This window comes from Populus alba, chromosome 8 (assembly GCF_005239225.2).
Source record: "Populus alba chromosome 8, ASM523922v2, whole genome shotgun sequence".
In the NCBI taxonomy this organism is placed as follows: domain Eukaryota; kingdom Viridiplantae; phylum Streptophyta; class Magnoliopsida; order Malpighiales; family Salicaceae; genus Populus; species Populus alba.
The window spans coordinates 8,731,761-8,751,929 of NC_133291.1; the positions used below are offsets into that span (position 1 = coordinate 8,731,761).

The 20,169-nt window shown below is 31.3% G+C and overlaps 2 protein-coding genes across 3 annotated transcripts; both read right to left on the reverse strand.

Annotated features, from left to right (window-relative positions):
• Window positions 1–493: 493 nt before the first annotated feature.
• LOC118039844 (mitogen-activated protein kinase 12) lies at window positions 494–4,953 on the reverse strand. Of its 2 annotated transcripts, none has more exons than XM_035046647.2 (10): window positions 4,717–4,953; window positions 3,760–4,168; window positions 3,505–3,632; window positions 3,283–3,342; window positions 2,492–2,641; window positions 2,228–2,383; window positions 1,971–2,108; window positions 1,795–1,868; window positions 1,094–1,198; window positions 494–998 (listed from the first exon to the last, which is right to left on the reverse strand). In XM_035046647.2, exons 2-10 carry the CDS (start codon window positions 4,163–4,165, stop codon window positions 740–742), a joined length of 1,476 nt encoding a protein of 491 aa, XP_034902538.1. In that variant the 5' UTR covers window positions 4,166–4,168; window positions 4,717–4,953; the 3' UTR covers window positions 494–739. The 2 variants fall into 2 exon arrangements, with proteins under 2 accessions (XP_034902538.1, XP_034902537.1); XM_035046646.2 differs by lacking the exon at window positions 4,717–4,953 and adding an exon at window positions 4,285–4,572.
• A 6,146-nt stretch (window positions 4,954–11,099) lies between these two features.
• Window positions 11,100–13,852, reverse strand: LOC118039843 (nudix hydrolase 25). Its single transcript, XM_035046645.2, has 6 exons — window positions 13,468–13,852; window positions 13,201–13,251; window positions 12,502–12,594; window positions 12,199–12,293; window positions 11,457–11,568; window positions 11,100–11,363 (listed from the first exon to the last, which is right to left on the reverse strand). The coding sequence occupies exons 1-6, from the start codon at window positions 13,531–13,533 to the stop codon at window positions 11,259–11,261; spliced, it is 522 nt and encodes a 173-aa protein (XP_034902536.1). The 5' UTR covers window positions 13,534–13,852; the 3' UTR covers window positions 11,100–11,258.
• Window positions 13,853–20,169: the final 6,317 nt, after the last annotated feature.

The following is a 20,169-nucleotide window of genomic DNA, read 5'->3' on the forward strand; positions in this document are numbered from 1 at the left end:
GTTTCCATGAATAACAGCCAAAAGTTTAATCAAATACAACGCTGTGCTGTGCCAGTAACTCGTGCACGACAGCAGTAAACAGACTTCCACTGATAAACAGGGGGCATGCAGCAAAATGGGCAAGATAGGTTGTTTCCATGAATAACAGCCAAAAGTTTAATCAAATACAACGCTGTGCTGTGCCAGTAACTCGTGCACGACAGCAGTAAACAGACTTCCACTGATAAACAGGGGGCATGCAGCAAAATGGGCAAGATAGGTTGTTTCCATGAATAACAGCCAAAAGTTTAATCAAATACAACGCTGTGCTGTGCCAGTAAGTCGTGCACGACAGCAGTAAACAGACTTCCACTGATAAACAGGGGGCATGCAGCAAAATGGAGCAATCTTATTTGCAGTTTATCTGATAAAGAAGTAGAACATCAAACATTTGAAATTGCTGCCTTCTAAAATAAACCAATGACCAGATATTTAATTTCACCTGCACAATTGGTAACAATTAACTAGAGATGCATTACATGTAGCGGTACATTCTTCGCACCCCACTTTTTGAAGCCTGCTTTTCACGGTGCTTGTAGTTCGTAAATGTTATTACAGAAAGCAAGCAATAAAAGTGTTTACAGCAATACATCATTGGGAACATTACCCCCAACAGTTTGTTAGCTGAATAAATTAATATTTTCTGAACCACCCTCCTGTAGGTGCCCTTCAAGGTTTGCAAGTAGAATCCCAACATTGATCAGAGAGCATGAACCTGGCGATCATTTCCGATTAGTCCCACACACATTGAAGCACAAATGCTGTCGCTTTTCAACAGAGTGCGTGTGCCACACTTGGGTTTAGTGGAGCTGGTCTGCATGGCTACAGCATTTCGGTTAGCAGATTGCAGTTCTTCTGTAGCTTGCGACTTTGGGGGGCTCTGTACAGCTGCCCGAGAAAGAGAAGATGCATTGCGCTTTAAAGCATTGTCAGTTTCGTCAGCTGTGCAGACTCGCTCCCTGGAAAAAACGAAGGGGCACAAATCAATAGAAATCGTTTGATCAAATAAACCATGTAGGGAAATTAACAGGTTTCCACCACTGCACCACCTTACCTAGGCAAGGAGGTCGCATGCTTCCTATGGTGAGGGCTGTTTCTGTCACTTGTACCATCTCCTTCCTCAAGATGAGCAAATTGTTCCTTAAAGCGATCCACTCCACTGGACAATGACATCCAAAATGAGATGATAATCAATCACCGCGCTTTGAACAAGCAAGGAGAAACTATGGTATTGTCACATAATGCATAGTTCTGAATTAATATGATTAATCAAATCTAACATGCAAATGATATTCCCATTTGGAATAAAGTTTAAAATCCTCTCATGCAAACCTTTTTCTGTATAACACGTGGTGCTGCTGCTTTGTCATGCACAATAGTAACTTGTTGGTACCATAGTTTTTGTAGCAAACTAGCAGTGAAATAGATCTCCCATCTCTATAAAGAAGCAACAACTGGATAATATAGTAGCTAACAGACATACACGCATCTAGTCGCCGGGGGGGGGGGGGGGGGGAAGAAAGAATCAATGCTGTGATCCCCAAGACGGACCTAATAAGTGCTCATTTCTGTGAATAATGATGTTATTGACACCTTAAGGGAATTGATTAGCATTTTTTAATGACAGCTACAGCAGTATGCTGGAATGCAGGCTTGGGCATGCATAATTGAGACTAAATAGGCGCTCTATTGTTTTATGCATATGCAATTTCCTTTTTCATACCATGCCATTGTAATAAGATTTTAGTTCCTGACCTTGGATAAACAAAGTGAGTATGATCTGTGCCCCGAAGGTACTCTTTTAGCATCTCTGGATGATACTCCAAAATCTGTTTCGTAGAAAATAAGACGAATCACGATTAACAACTAAGTAGGCTACCACCAAAAGAAGCAGAAAAGCATTACTGAAGCAAGCACCAATACGATCATACCTCTCTGTAAATTAGCTCTCTTACATCATCTCTTGTCAATTTCCTCTTGTCAAATTCGAACTCAAGTTTTGAAATGGGTTTCCTTGAAGGTTCTTCCTCCTTATCTGCTAGTCCGTCAAAATATGGATCAGCTAAAGCCTGGAGAGAAAACAGAAACTAATATCAGGAAGGAAACTGTGTGAATCTGGATATACAAATCACAACTAAAAGGAGTGATATAAAAAATAATGCTAAACTATCGTTTGACTAAATCATATCTCTTCAGCAGATGGGCGATCTTTAGGATCAAATGCCAGCAACCGCTCAAGTATGCCCAAAGCTGATCGGTCTACATCTGGAAACTTTTTTGAGAAAGGAATTGGCCGCTTTTTCCTCATGCTACTCAAATACTTCCTAGCTTTTTCATTACTAATCTGCATGTATCACAAAAAAGAAGTGGTGAGAAAAGAGGAACAATCAGATTTAGGAAAGGCTGAAGTTTCTAAGATAGCAAAAGAAATTGATTGAGAAAGGCAACAAACTCGAGCAATGGATTCAGCCGAGGGAGTGCCAAGCAAATCGGTTATGAGCTCCAATTGATGCACGACATTTTTTCCAGGAAACAAGGGTTTCCCCGTCAACAATTCTGCAAATATACAACCTATGCTCCAAGTATCAATAGCAGGAGTGTACTGCAGAGCACAAGTTCAAAAAAAAGTGTCAAACAAAATCTTGAATTCCAACTGAAAAATGGCCTGAGCAAAGCAATTTAGGTCACTTCATCCAAAAGAAAATAAACCATTAAAACTGGTAGTTTGGTGCATGAAACATAATTGAGCATTGGGAAATACTGGATAGCTGATGAAACAAAGCAACAAATGCACCACCACAGTTGATCAATCTGTCACGTCAAACTATAGCTTTAGAAAAACATACGTTTTTCTGACACGATTTTGTTGAAAAAATTCACATTTCATGAATAACAAGGTGCACATCAATATAATAGATGATGTTGGAGGGTTGCAGCTTTTGCAGTTAGAACTTCTAGATCAAATGTTTCTCTACTACATCAATTTATAATTAAAACCAATTCATTGACAGACATATGTCAAAATCCACAAATTATGCGCAGATAATTAATTAGTAAAGTGAAAATGCAAGAGTGTCACATCCAAAATACTAAGCTGGCTTAAAAGAAGAAAAGTCAATGAGTAGACTAAGCAGGAGCTAAAAGATGGCTTCCAAAATAACACATGCAGGCAATCAATTTTCTTTTTCCTTCAAATCATTTTTACATAATAAACGGAATAAGAAGGATTTATTATTTGCATGCCTTTGATGAAAAGGAGCCGCAGAGTTCAGGAGCACGGTACCATCGAGTAGCCACATAATCCTTGACAAAACACAAAAAAAAAAAAAAAATTATAAGCCAGCACAGACACCATATATAACTAATATAATCTAACTAATGTTATGATCCTCCAAAACATTACAATTACATATATAACATAATCAATCACTGAAAGTTACAACCGAGATTCAAGAAGACACATACAGTCCAAAAAATAGCAGAAGGAGCATTACTAAACGACACACGAGCCAACCCAAAGTCACAAAGCTTTAATTTACAATCAGCATTAGCAAGAATGTTTTTGGGCTTCAAATCTCGATGAAACACATTTCCTGCAAAAAACAACATTTCCCAGCAACAAAAAACAGGTTTTGCTTTAGAGCAACTCATGATGTTCGTATCGATCTATAATCAAAAACAAAAAATTAAACTAGAAAGCAGTCCTTTAAGTTCCAGAACCTGTATGTATATATTTGAGAGCTCGAAGAAGCTGGTACAAGAAAAACTGGTGATGTTCAGCCGTGAGGTCATTATTTAACTTGATAACTTGATGAAGGTCAGATTCCATCAACTCAAACACCACATAAATATCTTTAAACTCTCTTCGAGAAGGAGGGAGCATAATATGTTTGATTTCTACAATATCAGGGTGTTTAAGCAGCCTGAGCAGCTTGATCTCACGTAGAATACGTGTAGCGTCGGAGACATGCTCAAAGATGTTGGTCATCTTCTTGATAGCGACCCTCTCTCCCGTGTGAGTATCTATGGCGGATGCAACAACGCCATAGCTTCCTTTTCCGACTACTTCTTGAATTTCATACTGGCTTGCTTCTCCATACTCAGTGAAAAATTCTCTATCAAGCATGATCTGAACAATCAAAACAAAAATGAACAGGACCAGCAATTTATATCAGAAATCTCAAACCATGTAAGAATTTCAAAAAAAAAAAAAAAACCATGACAGAGAAACAGGTGCTGTGCTACCTTAATTGCTTGACGGTGAGGGAGATATGGAGAGAAGGAAGCAAGAACATAAATGGGATTTTAATCAAAATGAGGATTCTGTTCTTTGTAACATAAGCAAACGTCTGTGCACGTACTTTATTTTATAGGAAAAGCCGAGTGATGGGAGGGAGATTTTTCAACTAAAGTGCGGTCAGAAAGCATCAATTTTCAGTGAAGTTTTAATTTTATTCACTTTAACCAGTCAAGACAGGTGTTCTTTTAAATTATACAAAGACGAAAAAATCAAGTTATTAATAAAATTATGATTCTCAAATTTATATATTTACCGAGAGCCTCTTTAGTCGTTATTTGACAAAGGTGGGTAAGAAAAACGAAAAAGACAGGGATGGATTTTAATTGCAAGAAAGAAGCAAAGTAGAGACTAAAGAAAGAGTTCCTCAAAACGCGTACCTTATCTTATCCACCCCTATGTTCACGGAGCTTTAAACTATTTTTTAGTATTTTAGCAGACAATGGACGGCCTCGCAGACAGGCTTGGTAATATATGGCCGGTTGCTGGCAGTGAGGGGTTGCGTTCCATGAAGGTGTGAAGGCGATTGGACCCCCTCAGGAACCCCGTCTGGATGGATCTAATCTGAAGCATCTCAAAACTTGAATTGAAAGGACATGCATCTATCTCCACTCCAGAGCTCGTTTGGTTTTATTTGGACTGTCCTCATATTTATTGTGTCTATAATAATTTGTTGGTGTAATAATAATGGAAGTATCTCCTTTTTCTGAAAATTCAGTGGTGCGTGTGGTGCATCTAATTCTAATAATTTATAATGTGGCTTGGCTCCATCTTACTTCTTGTTTTTTAGTTTGACTTGGACATTTTCTCCTCTATCGCCATTAGTTAATGGATTTCCTTTTCGCGTCATTTTCTTGAATTAGAGCCAGAAGCAGTAACGATAACATCAAACTCAAGGATCCCTTCCGTCAACATCTCAGCAACAATTACACAACTGTTAACAAACAAAAAATATATTGAAATCCATAGCCAAATATAAATGGTTTACGTGCTATATTAAGTTTTTTCTACTTTCTTTTCTCTAGTGACAAAGCATCCTTACCCCCACGACCTTTTAGGGGAGGGGCTAATTCATCCCCCTTGTCGCTATCACGCACAAAAACTCAAATTCGTGGTTCATAAGATGGGCATGGCCCGTCTGGTTGATTTCTTACAAGCGCAGTTTAAATCAGAATACGAACTTTCTAGGGGGGAATATGAATCGAAGTAAATCTTTTTCGAGTGATTTGAACAGAGAGAACAAAAAACTTAGAAACAGATTTTGACTCTTTAATAACATCAATAAAAATAAAGATAAGCCGAGGAGCCGCTGGAAAACGGACGGGGTCGGTGCCTGTCGGCCCGTCCAAAATACACGACTCTTTCAATAGAGTACTGACCGGAGATGAATAGATCATTGAACGGTATTATAGAATAAATTAATTGAAGAAAATAAACAAATAAAATGGTTGATAGAGCGGTACATCTTAGCCGTTGAAATTGAAATACATAGATGTATAGTGCACACATACGACCAGGTTTCACCTAACATGATGAGAAGCTGCTGAAGATAGATCCTAATTTTTATAAATAAAAAAAATTGACAAATTCTTTAATTAAACCACGGGTCTGAAAGAACGAATTTTGTTTGAAGAAATTAGACATGGCTCTCTTCGTTGCGGTAAGATCATGGATAGACTTGGAAGAGTTCTAAGATTTATTTTTATTTTTTAATTAATATGGGTATCTAAATTGCGTATATATAAATTGGAATGAAGGACGTTTGATCCATGTCATATGCAAGGGCCAAATCCATTGTTATACAACTGACATTTTTTTATTTCTTTTTTGGATACATTTCAGCAGCAAAATCTCCAAAGATTAGTCTTGGCCACGCAATGGAATGGACTCAGAACGGCGATCTGATACGCAAGAGCAACAAGCAGTTTTTTAAAATATGAACGCTCTGGGCCTTTTTTTTACCTGGATACTCGAACCATGTTGGTTAAGGAGAAAGCAACCTCCGTTAAACTGTCCGAACCATAATGGCCAGCTACGGAGAGAGCAATCTCCACGCCAATCCATTTGAAGTTTCATTTATAAAATATTATAGTTTACAACCCACAAAAATTCAGGTAACGTGGAATTACCTAGTAGTATTATTATTAACCGGGATAGCAAGTTAATTTTGAAATTTTTTGGATCTAACTTGATAATTTTAAAAACAATTTGGATAATTAATAAAAATATATAATTTGATTTTTAAAAAATCAAAGAAAGTATTTTTTTTTAATATCAAAACAATAAAATATTAGATTAACCTAGATTTTGTGACTTAACTTGTGAAATCCGCGATTCGGATCAATGAACTTCATTGAAATTTAATAATTTTATTTTTTCTTTAAACTATTTTTTTTTATTTAATCATAAGATAACAAAAAAAAATACTCTTAAAATTAAAAATAGATTAAATATTATGATGTTTGTTTGAAATTATGATAAATATAAATTGAAATAAATTATAAAGATAAATTTTTAAAAAAATAAATTAAGAGAAAAAAATAATTAAAAAAAAATATTGGTATGTCCATATAAACAATGAAGAAACTTTTTTCCCAGCTCTTTTAAGGTATGTAGATATATATAAATAGAGAGATAGTTGGCTCCAGCTCTTTTAGTTATGTAGATAATATCTGAACAGTGAAGGAGCCCATCTCTTAGCTCTTTTAAATTTTAATTGCATAGATAATGGACGTGCATTTGAGAAAGGCTTCTTTATATTTAGCGTGTATTTGTTAATATTATTAATGATGCTTTTTTAATTGAAAATATATGAAAATAATATATTTTTATTTTTTTGTATTAATATATCAAAATTATAAAAATAATACTTAAAAAATCATTAATTTAATATTTTTAAAACAAAAATATTTTGAAAAGTAATTTCAATCATAAAAATAAACACTTATTTATTTTCATTGGTGAAGAAACCTAAGCTTGACATGTTCACAGTAAAATTATTTTCTTACTATTCTCAAACCAAACTAAATAACTAGTTTTTGGAGGCAATACAATATTTTTCACGTAGATTCATCAAACATTAACGTTTGATGGGGGTATAAAGATCTTTTGCATTTATGATGAGCACTGAAATGAATATTTATTTTGGCTTTTTTATTTTTTTTATGCATGTTAAAATAATTCAAATGCCCTTAGAAGTTGATTTTTTTTACTTGCATTTAAGGGTGCCTAGGTATTTTCATCAAGGTTTGTTTTTTGTTATTCTCGTGTTGGTTTGAGGGCAATCTTGTGATTCGATATAAAATAAATATTATTTTAAAAAAGTTATTGATACGTGTTTTTGCAAGGCTAGCATGTGGACGGCTCATCGCTCTTCGCATGTGGCTCTGTCTAATGATAAAACACCATTTTTTGCAGCATTGTTTTAAATTATTTGGCATCTCTTTCATGATAAGGCAGTGCATCTACTTAACAGTCAATCAGTTTGATGTCAATAGTTCCCCCCTTATTAATCTCTCCCCCTTGATTTTCATATTTTTCCCTTGGAAATTTCAAAGCACCCCTTCTTATTTTTTTTATATTTATCCCATGTTTTTTCTATTATTTGTTTTATTTGTAATAATTTATAAATTTTGAATTAATTTACAATTTCACCCCTCTTCATTTTTTTTTTTTATCTTTCAAGTTTGGTTTATATTATTTTGATCGTTATTTGATTTTATTTGAGATAATTTTTAAAATTAATTTTTTTATTTTACAATTTCATGCTCAAATTTTTTTATGTCAAACTTGATTTTTTTTTTATTGTTATTTTTTTATTTCATCATTCAACATTAAATTGATTGAAAATTGATCTTTCTTTAATTGAACCCGAGTCTAAAATTTCATGAGTTACAAGTTTTAAAGAACATCTCAGGTTTAGGAGGTTTATTCGAGCTTGCTTGTTTTTTTTTTAAGATCATGTTTTTTTAATTTCATCTCTTAATATTTATTTAATTTAATATCGGGATTTGTTAGATTTTCTTATTTGCTTCCAGTGAGATTTTCTTACTGATTTTAAAAAATGACTCAAGTTGTCTTGGATTTTTTTTGTTTGTTTTTGTTTTGTTGTTTTTGTTTAAATTTAGCTTTTTCAAGAGATATTTTTATTTTTTTTATTTAAATTAAATTAATTGATAAATATAAACATTATATACTCGCTTCATGATATTTTGTTAGGTTATGTTCTTTTCAATTTTATTATAAAACATTTATTTAATTGAAGATTAAGTTATGCTAATTTTTTTTTATTTGCTTCCTATCTGATTTTTTATTGATTTTGAAAATAACTCGGGTTATCACGAGTCTTTTTATTTGTTATTTTTTTGTTAAATTTAGTTTTTCTGTGCGTGTGTAATTAAAATTAATTGATTAAATGCAAGCATAAGATGTTCACTTCATGATATTTTGTTAGTTTATTTTTTTTCAGTGAAATCCTTCAAGATTTATTTAATTGTAGATTGGGCTCCATTAATTTTTTTTAATTGCTTTTTATGGGATTTTTCATTTATTTAAAAAATAACATGGGTTATGTAGTGCTGTTTTATTCGTCATTATTTGTTAAATGCAATTTTTTTAAAAAAAAAATTTTATTTTTAATTAAAATTAAATTACTTAATTAAATATAAGAATAAAATGATCATTTCATGAAATGCTATTTGCTTTAATTAAAATATAAGTAAAGAGACAAGTCAAGAAATTTAGTGTTGACCTATTGGCTGCCAAAAAAGTTTCTTGTAACTTAAATATTCTTTTATTTTTTCAATTAAAAAAGGATCTAGATACACCGCAAGCACAATAAATAATCAACAAAAACTAAAGGGAGTGGAAAAACCATTGTTTACACACAATCATTGCAACATGGATCAAAGTAGCTGCCAAAAAAATTTCTCGTAACTTAAACATTCTTTTTTTTTTTTTCCAGTTTAAAAAAAGGATTTGGGTGCACCGCAGGCACCATAAATAATTAACAAAAACTAAAAGGAGTGGAAAAATCAATGTTTACCCACAACCATTGTAACATCAATCAAAGTAGTGATCCATAATGTTTGGTTTCTTTATTCTTCTTTTTTTGCCTTTTGTTCTTTTGGATTTTTGTTATGTATTTTTTTTTCAAGTTTTTTTTGTCTTTTTTCATCTCTTTTATTGGAGTAATTGAGAATTTAGTTTTTAGAATTTATTTATTTTTATTTTGCTTTTTTATAGGATTAATGTGATTTGTGAGGGTAACCAAAGTTGCTCCGGTTTATGAGTTTGGTGGGGTGTCTTTTTTTTATTTTTCTTTTAATTGAACTTGACTTTGATCATGAATTTTTTTTCTCATGTAGTTTTTTTTTTTTTAAAAAAACATGTTATTAAAACTTTATAAAGTTGATGGACCTGTTCATAGGTTTGACTGGTATGCGGTTATGACAAGTTTAACTTTTCTTTTTATGAAGTTATATCGATCTCAAAAAAGCTTTTTGATATTGGGTTAGTATTGGATTTTGCAATTGTTTATTTTTGTTAACATGTAGTTAAAAATAAAAAATAATTTTTAAAAAAACTTTATAATCACAATGGAGTCCATAATATGGTTCACCAGTTTGACGAGTTTACTCATCGACCGAATATGCTTTATTTTTTTTTTCAATATTTAATTGGTTAGGAAATCAACTACATAATTTATTCTGTTTGCTTTCTATATAGAGTTATCACAGTCTCAAATAAAAATTATATTTTAGGATTGATACTCAATTTTTGCAAGCATCTATTTTTATCATGTAATTTAAATAAAAAAAAGTTATTAAACCCAATAAAAATCATTACATGGGTCGAGGGGATCTATTCGATCCAATTTATCGTTGTCTTAATATTATTTTTTTTAAGTTGTCATTTTTGAAATTTTTTAAAAAGCTAAGCATTGTTTTTACCAATCATTTAAATTATTTTTTAGATTTATGAAATCAATTTATTTAAATCCAGCTAATCCTATTTGATTTAATTAGAAATTTAAATTAGATAAAAAGCTCAATTGAGAGATTTTTAAAATTGATTTATTTGGTATTTAATGACATTGTAAATAAAGTCTATGCACTCTTAATATTCTTAAAAAAAAAAAAAAAGATCCGCAGTAGATTAGTGTTATTTTGATATGTGAATTCCATACTTCTCGTAATTTATTAGCTGCGATTTGTGTTCATAAAAATATGGTAATCGTCTTTTTTTTTTCCTGTGCCCAAGATAAGTTGCTAGAAAAGCTTTGAAAAAAAACCTGCATTGGAGCACAGGTTAAAAAACTTGCAAATTGTTTTTTTTTTTTTTCCCTTGAGGCCCACAAGTTACATGATAACAGAAACAAAACTTTATTTTGCTTTGTTCAGAGCATGATTCACCAGAGTTGGGTAACGTTTTGTCATTGCCATTCAGGTACTTTTTTATAAAAAAAAAAATACTCTTTTAAGTGAGTTTAATTGATTTTGATACAGAATCATAAAAAAATAAATTTAAAAATAAATCAATTTTATACTTTTTAAACAAAAAACACTAGGAAAAAACATTTTAAATCACATCACCAAACACACACTTAAGCTATTATTTTTGAAGCACAGGAAAGCCATGTGCATTGCCTATCCAACACCTACCATACCCACATTACAACCACAACTACTATTTCTCTTCTGATTTTAGGTTGTTTTGCCATTTAGAAAGCTTATGCACGTCAATTCTTCAGTAGGCAAGCTACTTACACAAACTCGAGAGATTGATTGAACAAGGAGTTTTATTACAGTTAAGCAACCATCTAATTTTGAAACTCTCAACTGCCACATCCATTTACAAAGAACAAAGTCCTACAGAGTCCAGATTTCGAGGAGAGAGATCTACAAAAGCACACGCACACCACTTACCACTTTGAAGATTTACATTTAGCAGCTATTCCATTTTCATTCAAGTAAGGCCTAAATGTCCTCATGACTTCTTCATAAGTTGGCCTCTTGTAGTCCACTGCCTGTGAACAATCGCTCGCTTATCTCAGTAAGGAATGAGGATTCAAATGTACATAATATAATGTTATAAATCCTTGCTCGTTTCTGCACCATACCTGTTCGATAACTTCTTCAGGACTTGTCCATTTCCACTCTGCAAATTCAGGATCTGCTTCACCACTTGCTAAGTTGATCTCACTCTCGTCTTTTGTTAATCTCATAAGAAACCTGTCATCCAAAAACCCTGAAATCATATGCAGAAGCAACAGGATAGAACACAACGTATATCCTTCCCCGTTGATCCCTTACCATATCTCTCCAATTATTTCATAACGTGATTATTTCATATGCACAAATAAATTTGATTGCAATTAGCATAACAACACAACTCATGTAATCATAAGAAAGAAATAACTGAGTTTTCTCACTGCATAAGATTCGCAAGATCAAATAAAATTCTCTGTCATTACAAATGTTTAAAAGTCAATTTGAAATTGACGCTAAACTTTGTCCCCGCTTTTGTTTTCCCTTTCTATATCTGAATTTTTATAGCCATTGGATAACAAGAAATGCACATTGAGGTTCAAGTTCATTTAAAATGGACTCAGATACTGACACACAGAAATGAGGAGTTATAATACTGAAAGGGATTGGATTTAGGATCAGAAAACTGAGATGAAAATGTCAAGGATGAAAGGTCCTGAATTTTGTTGCATTTTAGTGGCTATTCACGAAAATTCTAATAGTGCAATCATATTAGATACTGCACAGTTAATTTCTCCAATTTAAACCTAATGTTATCTTCTTTCTCACTATCAGACTGTGTACTCGATCAGAGAGAGAGACAGAGAGGCTCACCACTTTTGTGCCTGTCCGTGCCATTCACCTCCCCAAAGACGATTCACTTTGGCTTTCACGGCAGGGGGGAAGTCATAAGTCAACCAATTTGGAACCTGTGAATACAGAGCCAGCAAAACAGAAAAGGATTGACCATCAATTCAAGATTATATCTTAAAAGATGCTTTCATAAGAGTACTTGAGAGATTGTTTACTTTCACTGTAGTCATTATAAAATTTAACATGAAATTAACTAGTTACTCAGAGGATATACTTGAGAGATTGTTTATACTAGTCATTCGGTTAACAAAGTTGATACCCAACCTCGGCAATAATTTCAGCAGAGACTATCCCAGTTTCTTCCAGCAGTTCCCTCATGGCTGCAGACTTAGGCTCCTCACCATCTTCAATGCCCCCCTACCATGGGAAATCACAAAGATGAAACACATAAGCTTAGCTGAAGGGTGGAAACCATGGTCGAACAAGAACTAATGTAAATTCAGAGAAAACAGATATAAGATTTCTTATCAGACATCTGCAAAGGTTGGTCTAAGTGCATCCCATGAATAACCCAAGGCGAACCCACTTAAGTATCATACTACTCATTATCTAAAACTCTAGGAAGCTTCCTGCGGATAGGGGTATCCTAGAGCATCACAAATTATATTCATTGCATTTATCAAATGCCTGGATTTGGTATAAAATGCCAAAGTGAGTAAAAAAGCGGAACAGACGTCCACTACTTGCCCGGCAGCGAAGTTCATCGCATTGAGAATAATTGAAATCTAGTCCGAATGTAAGCCAAAATCTTGATCGGTCCGAAAAATCACCTCAGTGATCGCATTAAAAACTAAGATTACTTAGTACTAGAGATGAACTGGAATCACAGGATTATTATTCCCTGCACTAGAATAGTAGATGATAAGCTCGAGCAAGCAGAAATAATAAGAAGTTGAACGATTTCAGCGCATTTGTTAGGAATTAATTACTTTTTCTGAAAGATCAAATCCAATGCGGCATTACCTGAGGCATCTGCCATGCTCCTGGAACATTTAATCTTGACGCCACAAAAACCTGCAAGGAGTTTTATCATGTCTTCTCGTTAAATATGATCTTAAGAAGTGCAGGAATATTATAACAAACTTCAACGAAGAAAAAAGGGGGGGAAAGCGATCGGTTGTCTAGGAATTGAACTAAAATTCTATCAATTAATTAAAAGATAGCTGCACAGGTAATCAGCTAATGTAATAAATCAGAAGAAAGAAAAGCAAAAGGAGGTGATGAGCAGACCAGGTTATCAGAGTTGATGAGACAGACACCAACGTTGGGGCGATATCCAGAGGGCAGACCATCCATTTTCTGCCTGCCTTGTCTTGCCTTTCGTTTTCTTTTCTGATTGATGATAGTTACTATTGATTATGTAAGAGAAACACAAAGGCAAACAGCAACTAAACGCTTTCTTTGCTCAGTGTGATGGGGAGAGATTTTCCAGAAAGATTGAAAATAAAGAAACAGGTGGGTTTTGTGGGAATAAGTGACCCTGACCATGAAAAGTGGCTGACTCTCTTTTTCAAATGAAAGGAATTAGAGGCAGGCTGATCGAGAGCAGTTTGAGATTTCGTCCACTCTTCCATTTTATCCTGCGCACCCCACTTCTCCCCACCCAGGCCATCGTTAATTCATTATTTAAATCAGCTTCATGTCAGTTCCGCTATTTATGAGTGCCTCTGATCTCATATTCTTTGTGGTGAGCTCGCGCTTTGATTCTTTGACGTCTGTCTTCGAGATGATTCTGCCATTAAATTCATATAGCATTTTTTTTTTCTTTAGTAGCGATTAATATAACATAGTATATTAGTTAGTAACTTTAATTTATGACTCAATGATTTACAACTATCATGGAAATGGTTGAGTTGATAAATGCATAATAATAGTTAAATTCTTTTTTTACTTTTAACTTCAAAGTCCTATTTGTTTTTGCGTTTTAAAAATGGTTTTTAAAAAAATTAAAAATTTTGAATTTTTTCTTTGCTTCAAAATAATATTTTTTTATGTTTTTAGATCATTCTGATATGTTAATGTTAAAAATAATTTTTTAAAAATTAAAAAAAATTATTTTGATATATTTCTGAGTGAAAAACACTTTAAAAAGCAATTGCAATAGATTCTCAAACAGGTAAGAGCATGTTTGACCCTCTACTTTTCTATTTTTTATTGTTTTTATTTAAGGCAAAAACATCAAATACATGTTTTTTAGAATTTTAAAAATTAGTTGCTTAGATTTTAAGAGTTGAAGGTGATTCCTGTAAAAACAGTTTAAGAGTATATTAAACCTCATTTGAAAATTATAAAAATAGTGTTTTAAATATGAAAAGTTAAACCTAGTTTAAAAATCATGAAAATAGTGTTTTTAATATGAAAAGTTGTTTGTTTTATTTAAAAAACAATAATAACTATAATTTTTTAGAATTAAATAATTTTAGTTATATTTGTATACCTGATAATTAACTAATATTTAATTGCATAACCTCAAACATTTTAAAATTAACTAACCTTGGTTATTTTATTTTTAAGTATACTGTATCTCAACTTATATGGAACTTGACTAGATTGTTTAGTATTTATATTTCCTAAAACAATACATGATGTTTAGATTATTGTTTATTTTTCTACTTGTTTTTTTTTTTTTATGATACATATATGTTTTTAAATAAAAAAAATATTTTATAGGCAATTCATTTTTTTTTTAATTAAGACATGTTATAAATAGTAATTTTAATTCAAGTGGTTTTTCTAATAACATATTACAACAATTAATTACCAAATGGTTTGATATGTTTAATTTAATGGGATAAAATGCATAACATATCATCCCCAACATAGACCATACAAATTAAAGATTAATCAAAGTTCAAACCTTCCATTCGCTTGTTAAATTTATTCTTATCATTAACTTCAACTATTTATGAATTTGATTTTTATTGTTAGATGAGTTTGTAATAAATGAGATGACTTAAGTTTTTTTTACTCACGAAGAATCATCGTCAACCAAGACTCGTGAATAATCTAACGAGAATGACTTCAATACCGATGCATGGTATTGGTAGGATTAATGTTGTAATTCTTTATTTATATATATACGCGTGTGTGTGTGGATATAATAAAAGTTAATTTATCAACACCGAACTTCTTGATTTTGGAGTTGGTCTAGATAGAGAGATTGTATATCTTAGCCTGGTGATTTTGTAGATGCTCCTTTAATATAGAAGAATGGTATTTGAGAATTAAAACTATTAAAATTTGTAAAGAATTCTATTGCATTCTGGATTTTAAGACTTCTCTCTTAAAAATACACGATGAAGATATTTTTCTTTTGAACTAGCCATTATTCATTTTGTGTCTATGTGTTCATGAGATTGTTTAATGGTATCTAAACTATCAAATTATAAAAATAATAAAAAAAAATATATGCCAATCTTATTTTTATTATAGTTATTAAATTCAGACCGGTTTTGATGGGTTGATTTAGTGACTGAACCAATTCAGTAAGGCAAAAAACTGAGATGAGAAAAAACCTAGCAAAACTCAGTTAAGATCTTTTTTTTTTTTAAATGTGTTTTTTGTTTTAACTAGATATCTTTTATATATATATATATTTTAGCTGGTTATTAATCATTTTCAAAGTTCATTATATAAATATTTGAAAAATATTTTATTTTTTCAATATGAAATTTGAAGCCTTTCAGTATATATATTATGTTTATGGAAAAAAATATGTTTTTTTAATGTGGGATAAATTTTTTTTTTATTTAAATACTTTAACTTAAAAAATTAACATACAAACATAATATTTTTTCAATGTGAAATAAAAAATCTTTTAAAATAATATTTTAAACTTCATTATTTATAATACGTATAATTTATATTTACATGAATTATTTCTTAATTTTTTTCATATAAAATATTAAAATTTCTAATATTTTTTTTATTTTTTTATGTTAACTTAGATCAATCTTGTAATCTAGAACCTAATTTTTTAACCAGGTCAATACCAGATGACAACTATAGTTTTTACCGTCCAATCTCCAAAATAAATAAAAAGAAAAAGGACCGGGCTCATGGTGATTATTGTGTGGGCTGCCACTCCTTGTGGAAACTCACAAAGGCGACGGAGGCGCACGATAGCAAGTAGATAAAGAGGGGCGATGTGTTCAATGAATGAACACGCGGAGATGAAAACTTGTGAGAAAGCACTAATTGACAAAACGCATAACGAAAGGCAGTGGGAGAGAGAAGGCGTTGACTTTCAGTAGAGAGAGAATCGCAAATAGCAATTATACTAAACTATATAAGTGGAAGCAGCATCTTTCAGCCATGATGCATATTTATCATTATCATCGCAAAAGAAAATGAAAAATTAAATTAATTAAAAGAAACTAGAAAGCGGAGGACTCTTAATTATGTGGTAATTTTTATTGCAGCTCTAAATTTATTGACACTTTAGATTTTATTGTGGCCGTGAATTGTATCGGTAAAATCATGATTTTTTTTCTTTTAAAAAAAAAGCCCGGGTAGCGAGGGTAGAGAGATATTTTTGTTGTTTTTTCACAGCACAATTACTAAAAAACCTTCACAGCAAAATAATATTTCGCTAGTGTGCACGAGCTGTTTTGACTTTTTTTAAATAACTATATTACCATTTAATTCAAATTATATTTAGCTTGTGTTTATGGGTAATTTAGTATTTTCAATATATTTTTGTTGTTATTATTATGTTTCGGGCAACTTAATATTTCAACATATATAAAATACTATTTAATATTAAAAAGTTGATGGCGTGTATCATATTCATTTGGAATCCCGTGGCTTTATACGAAAGGGACATCTATTTTGGTGCAAGCCACCTTTTTCTTCTTATTTTCTTCTTTATTCTTTCTCCACTTCTTAATTTACATGCTTAGCCCTACAATTTTTCAAGGCAACCCATCAATTTGTTTTTTTATCAGAGTTGATCCTCTTTTCATTATTTATTTTTATCTAAAATAATTTATAAAATTAGAATTTTCTTTTAATTTCATTCTCCATTTATTTTTTTTACCTATCAAATATAGTTTTAATTTTTTTTTTATTGTTGATTTTTTTTATCATTTTTTTAATTAAATTTGTTTTTCAATTTCATCTCTCAAAGTTTTATTTTATTTTTTTTATGTCAAATTTGATTTTTATTTTTTTAATTTTTATTTATTTTGTTTTGAATCATTTGTTTTCTGGTTAAAACTTTATTTCTCATATCATCCCATGGTATTTTATTGACTGGAATTTTTTTAATTGAAATTTTAGTTTTGTAATTTTTTTTTTTTTTTTTATAAGATAATTTCAGTGACCCAGATTATAAATTTAAGAGATTATGATATAGGCGGGAGCACGAAAATACAACAACGAGCATGGAAAGACATGGGATAGGCTGAATCATGGTTAAACACAAATAACTCTGAAGTTTTATTTCATTTTTCAATCAGTATTATGACCAATCCTGCCAACTAAATAGGTTTACAGTGTATTTTTTTTTTATAGGCTAGAAAAACTATCCTAAGCTAAAAAATCAAAATCAAAATCCTTATGCATGAAGGAAAATAACATAAAATTCAAAAAACAAACAATAAATCCAAAAATACCCTAGAGAAATAAAAAACAAATAGATAACAACATCCGAGCATGAATTCTAATTATAAAAGATCAAACTATTTGATAAGTGATGCAGTGACTTCTCGTACAAAAATATTATGTAAAATTATTTTAAAACATTCGAGTATAAACCGATGATTAAATCTTATATTACTGAAGTTTTAAACTATTATCTCATTATAATAAGACTCGGTTTTTTTTTTTTTTTTGCCTCAATTTATCTCACTATTCCATGAAAATATATATTGTGGCACCCACATAATTTGCATGGGGCAAGTCTCCATAAACTGACTAGAACCTCTGTTATTTAAAACCCAATAAGCATGGATGGACTTTATTCTTCTTCAAGTCATTATTTCGAGGTTATTCTAATCTTAAGATCATAGTTTTTATGGATTAACCCATATTAATTTTATTTTGTTCAATTTATTTATTGTTGTTACTTTTAATCATATTAGTAAATTAATTGATGTTATTAAACTGACAATTTGAATGACCTGACTCTCGAATCTCTCTTAGTTTTTTTAAAAAACACTATTGTTGCCTAAGTATATTTACATTGAAAAAAATATAGCATGCATAACGCGAGCCATCAATCAATTTTTCACTGGTCTTTAAAATGGCCGTAAATGAACAAAGCCTGCTTTCTATTTTAGAACAGGAAAAAAGAAAGTGAAAAAATAATAATAAAAGGACTACAATGAGCTTGGCTATTCCTCACTGCTTTGCTAAATAATGTTTTTTTCAAGGAACTGGTCCTAAAACGTTCATGCTCTGAACATTAGCATAATAAATACCGCGATCCTTTAAATAAGACAAAATTACTACACGTTATTCATAAATGAAAGAGATCGATAAATAATTATAAGAGTATAAAATTTCAATATTTACTATGCCAGTTGCAGTATTCAATTACTGAAAATTTAACTACAATAAATACTTAATATTTTAATTTCTGTGACAATGACTTGCAATCTTGAAACGATGCACAGAAACATAATATTAATTGCACTGGAAGTTTCCTAATAATCATATTGCTATCTGGGCCATTGGATTCGAGTAGAGACGATGAAAATAAATGTCCAGAATCCAAATCGCAAACATTTCCGTAATAATCAAAGTATCGGTGTTTTAACAACCTTAAAAAAAGAGAATTCCTCCTCCAACAAATTCCACGTGCCATCCGGTTTTCCTCGACGGAACACGCACGCTGATTCAAAAAGCCTGGCAGAGTTCTGAAAATAGACGGTGAAGAAGCATTAACCGCCGTGATTTAAATATATTTTGGGAAACCCCGAGACTTCCATTCTTTTTAGGTTGTAGACGATGGTCCGACAGGAGAAAGAAGATTGACTTCTATTTCACGACAGAGGAAAAACAAGAGTGCTAGTGCTAATGCTGGTGCATTCGAGGACGTGAAGAAAATAGTAACTTCAAGGTGTACTTTCTGAGCTAGTCAAAAGTTCCATTGGATTTAGCTCTCCCACAAATCGAACCGAGGAGACAAGCACATCATTTTAAAGAACGTGGCAATTGGCAAACATAAAAACAAGCAACATGTAGCTATCAGAACGTGAAATTAAAAAAACCGAGATAATCGGATTGAATTTTTTTAAAAAAAAACGAGAGAGAAATATTGAAATTACAAAATTATGGTTAATTGTTGAGAGTTGAAAAGGATTATGATGAGATTAAGAAAATAAAAAACGGCAGGACTCATGATGTAATTATTCTACCAATCAAATTGATAGAAAAAAAGAAACTCTTGGATACAAGGCTTCAAGATACAAGCCAACAAGCCAAAGTTTAAATAGCCTGATCGAGAGTCTATTTGAACTCCTTTTTTATGGTTTTTATTGATGCGCTAAAGCAAAGCAATTAAGAATATTAAAAAATACTTAATGATTTTAAAAATTAGTTGTTTAACTCTTCAGTGTGGGGTGATTTTTATAAAAGCAGGCTAGATGTTTATAAAGGCTCCCGTCTAAAAAAAAAAAACACGGGAAGTGATATTTTTTTTTATATGAAAACTACTTATTTTAAAATTATATTATAAAAATACCTATAATGCTATTTTAATTAAATCATTTAATGGTTCTATTTACTTAAAAAAAATTATGTGATGTTTTGTTTTTTGCTTCTTTTTTACACGTTTTTCATGATATTTATGCGTTTCCCGTATAAAAATTTCATTTATTGATCAATTCATAATTTCTTAAGAGGATACATTTAATTAAAATCACTACCACATTCTCAGTCAACTAATAATATGCAAACCACCTCCAAGTAAATAAATTAATAAAATCT

Excerpts from the sequence above, each read along its gene's own strand:
- LOC118039844 (XM_035046647.2), bottom strand. The coding sequence starts at position 4,165 with ATGCTTGATAGAGAATTTTTCACTGAGTATGGAGAAGCAAGCCAGTAT. Across the intron at positions 3,343-3,504 it reads CTTCTGCTATTTTTTGGACT|GATTATGTGGCTACTCGATG; the intron begins GTATGTGTCTTC and ends TGTTTTGTCAAG. Across the intron at positions 999-1,093 it reads CATGCGACCTCCTTGCCTAG|GGAGCGAGTCTGCACAGCTG; the intron begins GTAAGGTGGTGC and ends CGTTTTTTCCAG.
- LOC118039843 (XM_035046645.2), bottom strand. The coding sequence starts at position 13,533 with ATGGATGGTCTGCCCTCTGGATATCGCCCCAACGTTGGTGTCTGTCTC. Across the intron at positions 13,252-13,467 it reads TCATCAACTCTGATAACCTG|GTTTTTGTGGCGTCAAGATT; the intron begins GTCTGCTCATCA and ends AACTCCTTGCAG. Across the intron at positions 12,294-12,501 it reads CTGCTGAAATTATTGCCGAG|GTTCCAAATTGGTTGACTTA; the intron begins GTTGGGTATCAA and ends CTGTATTCACAG.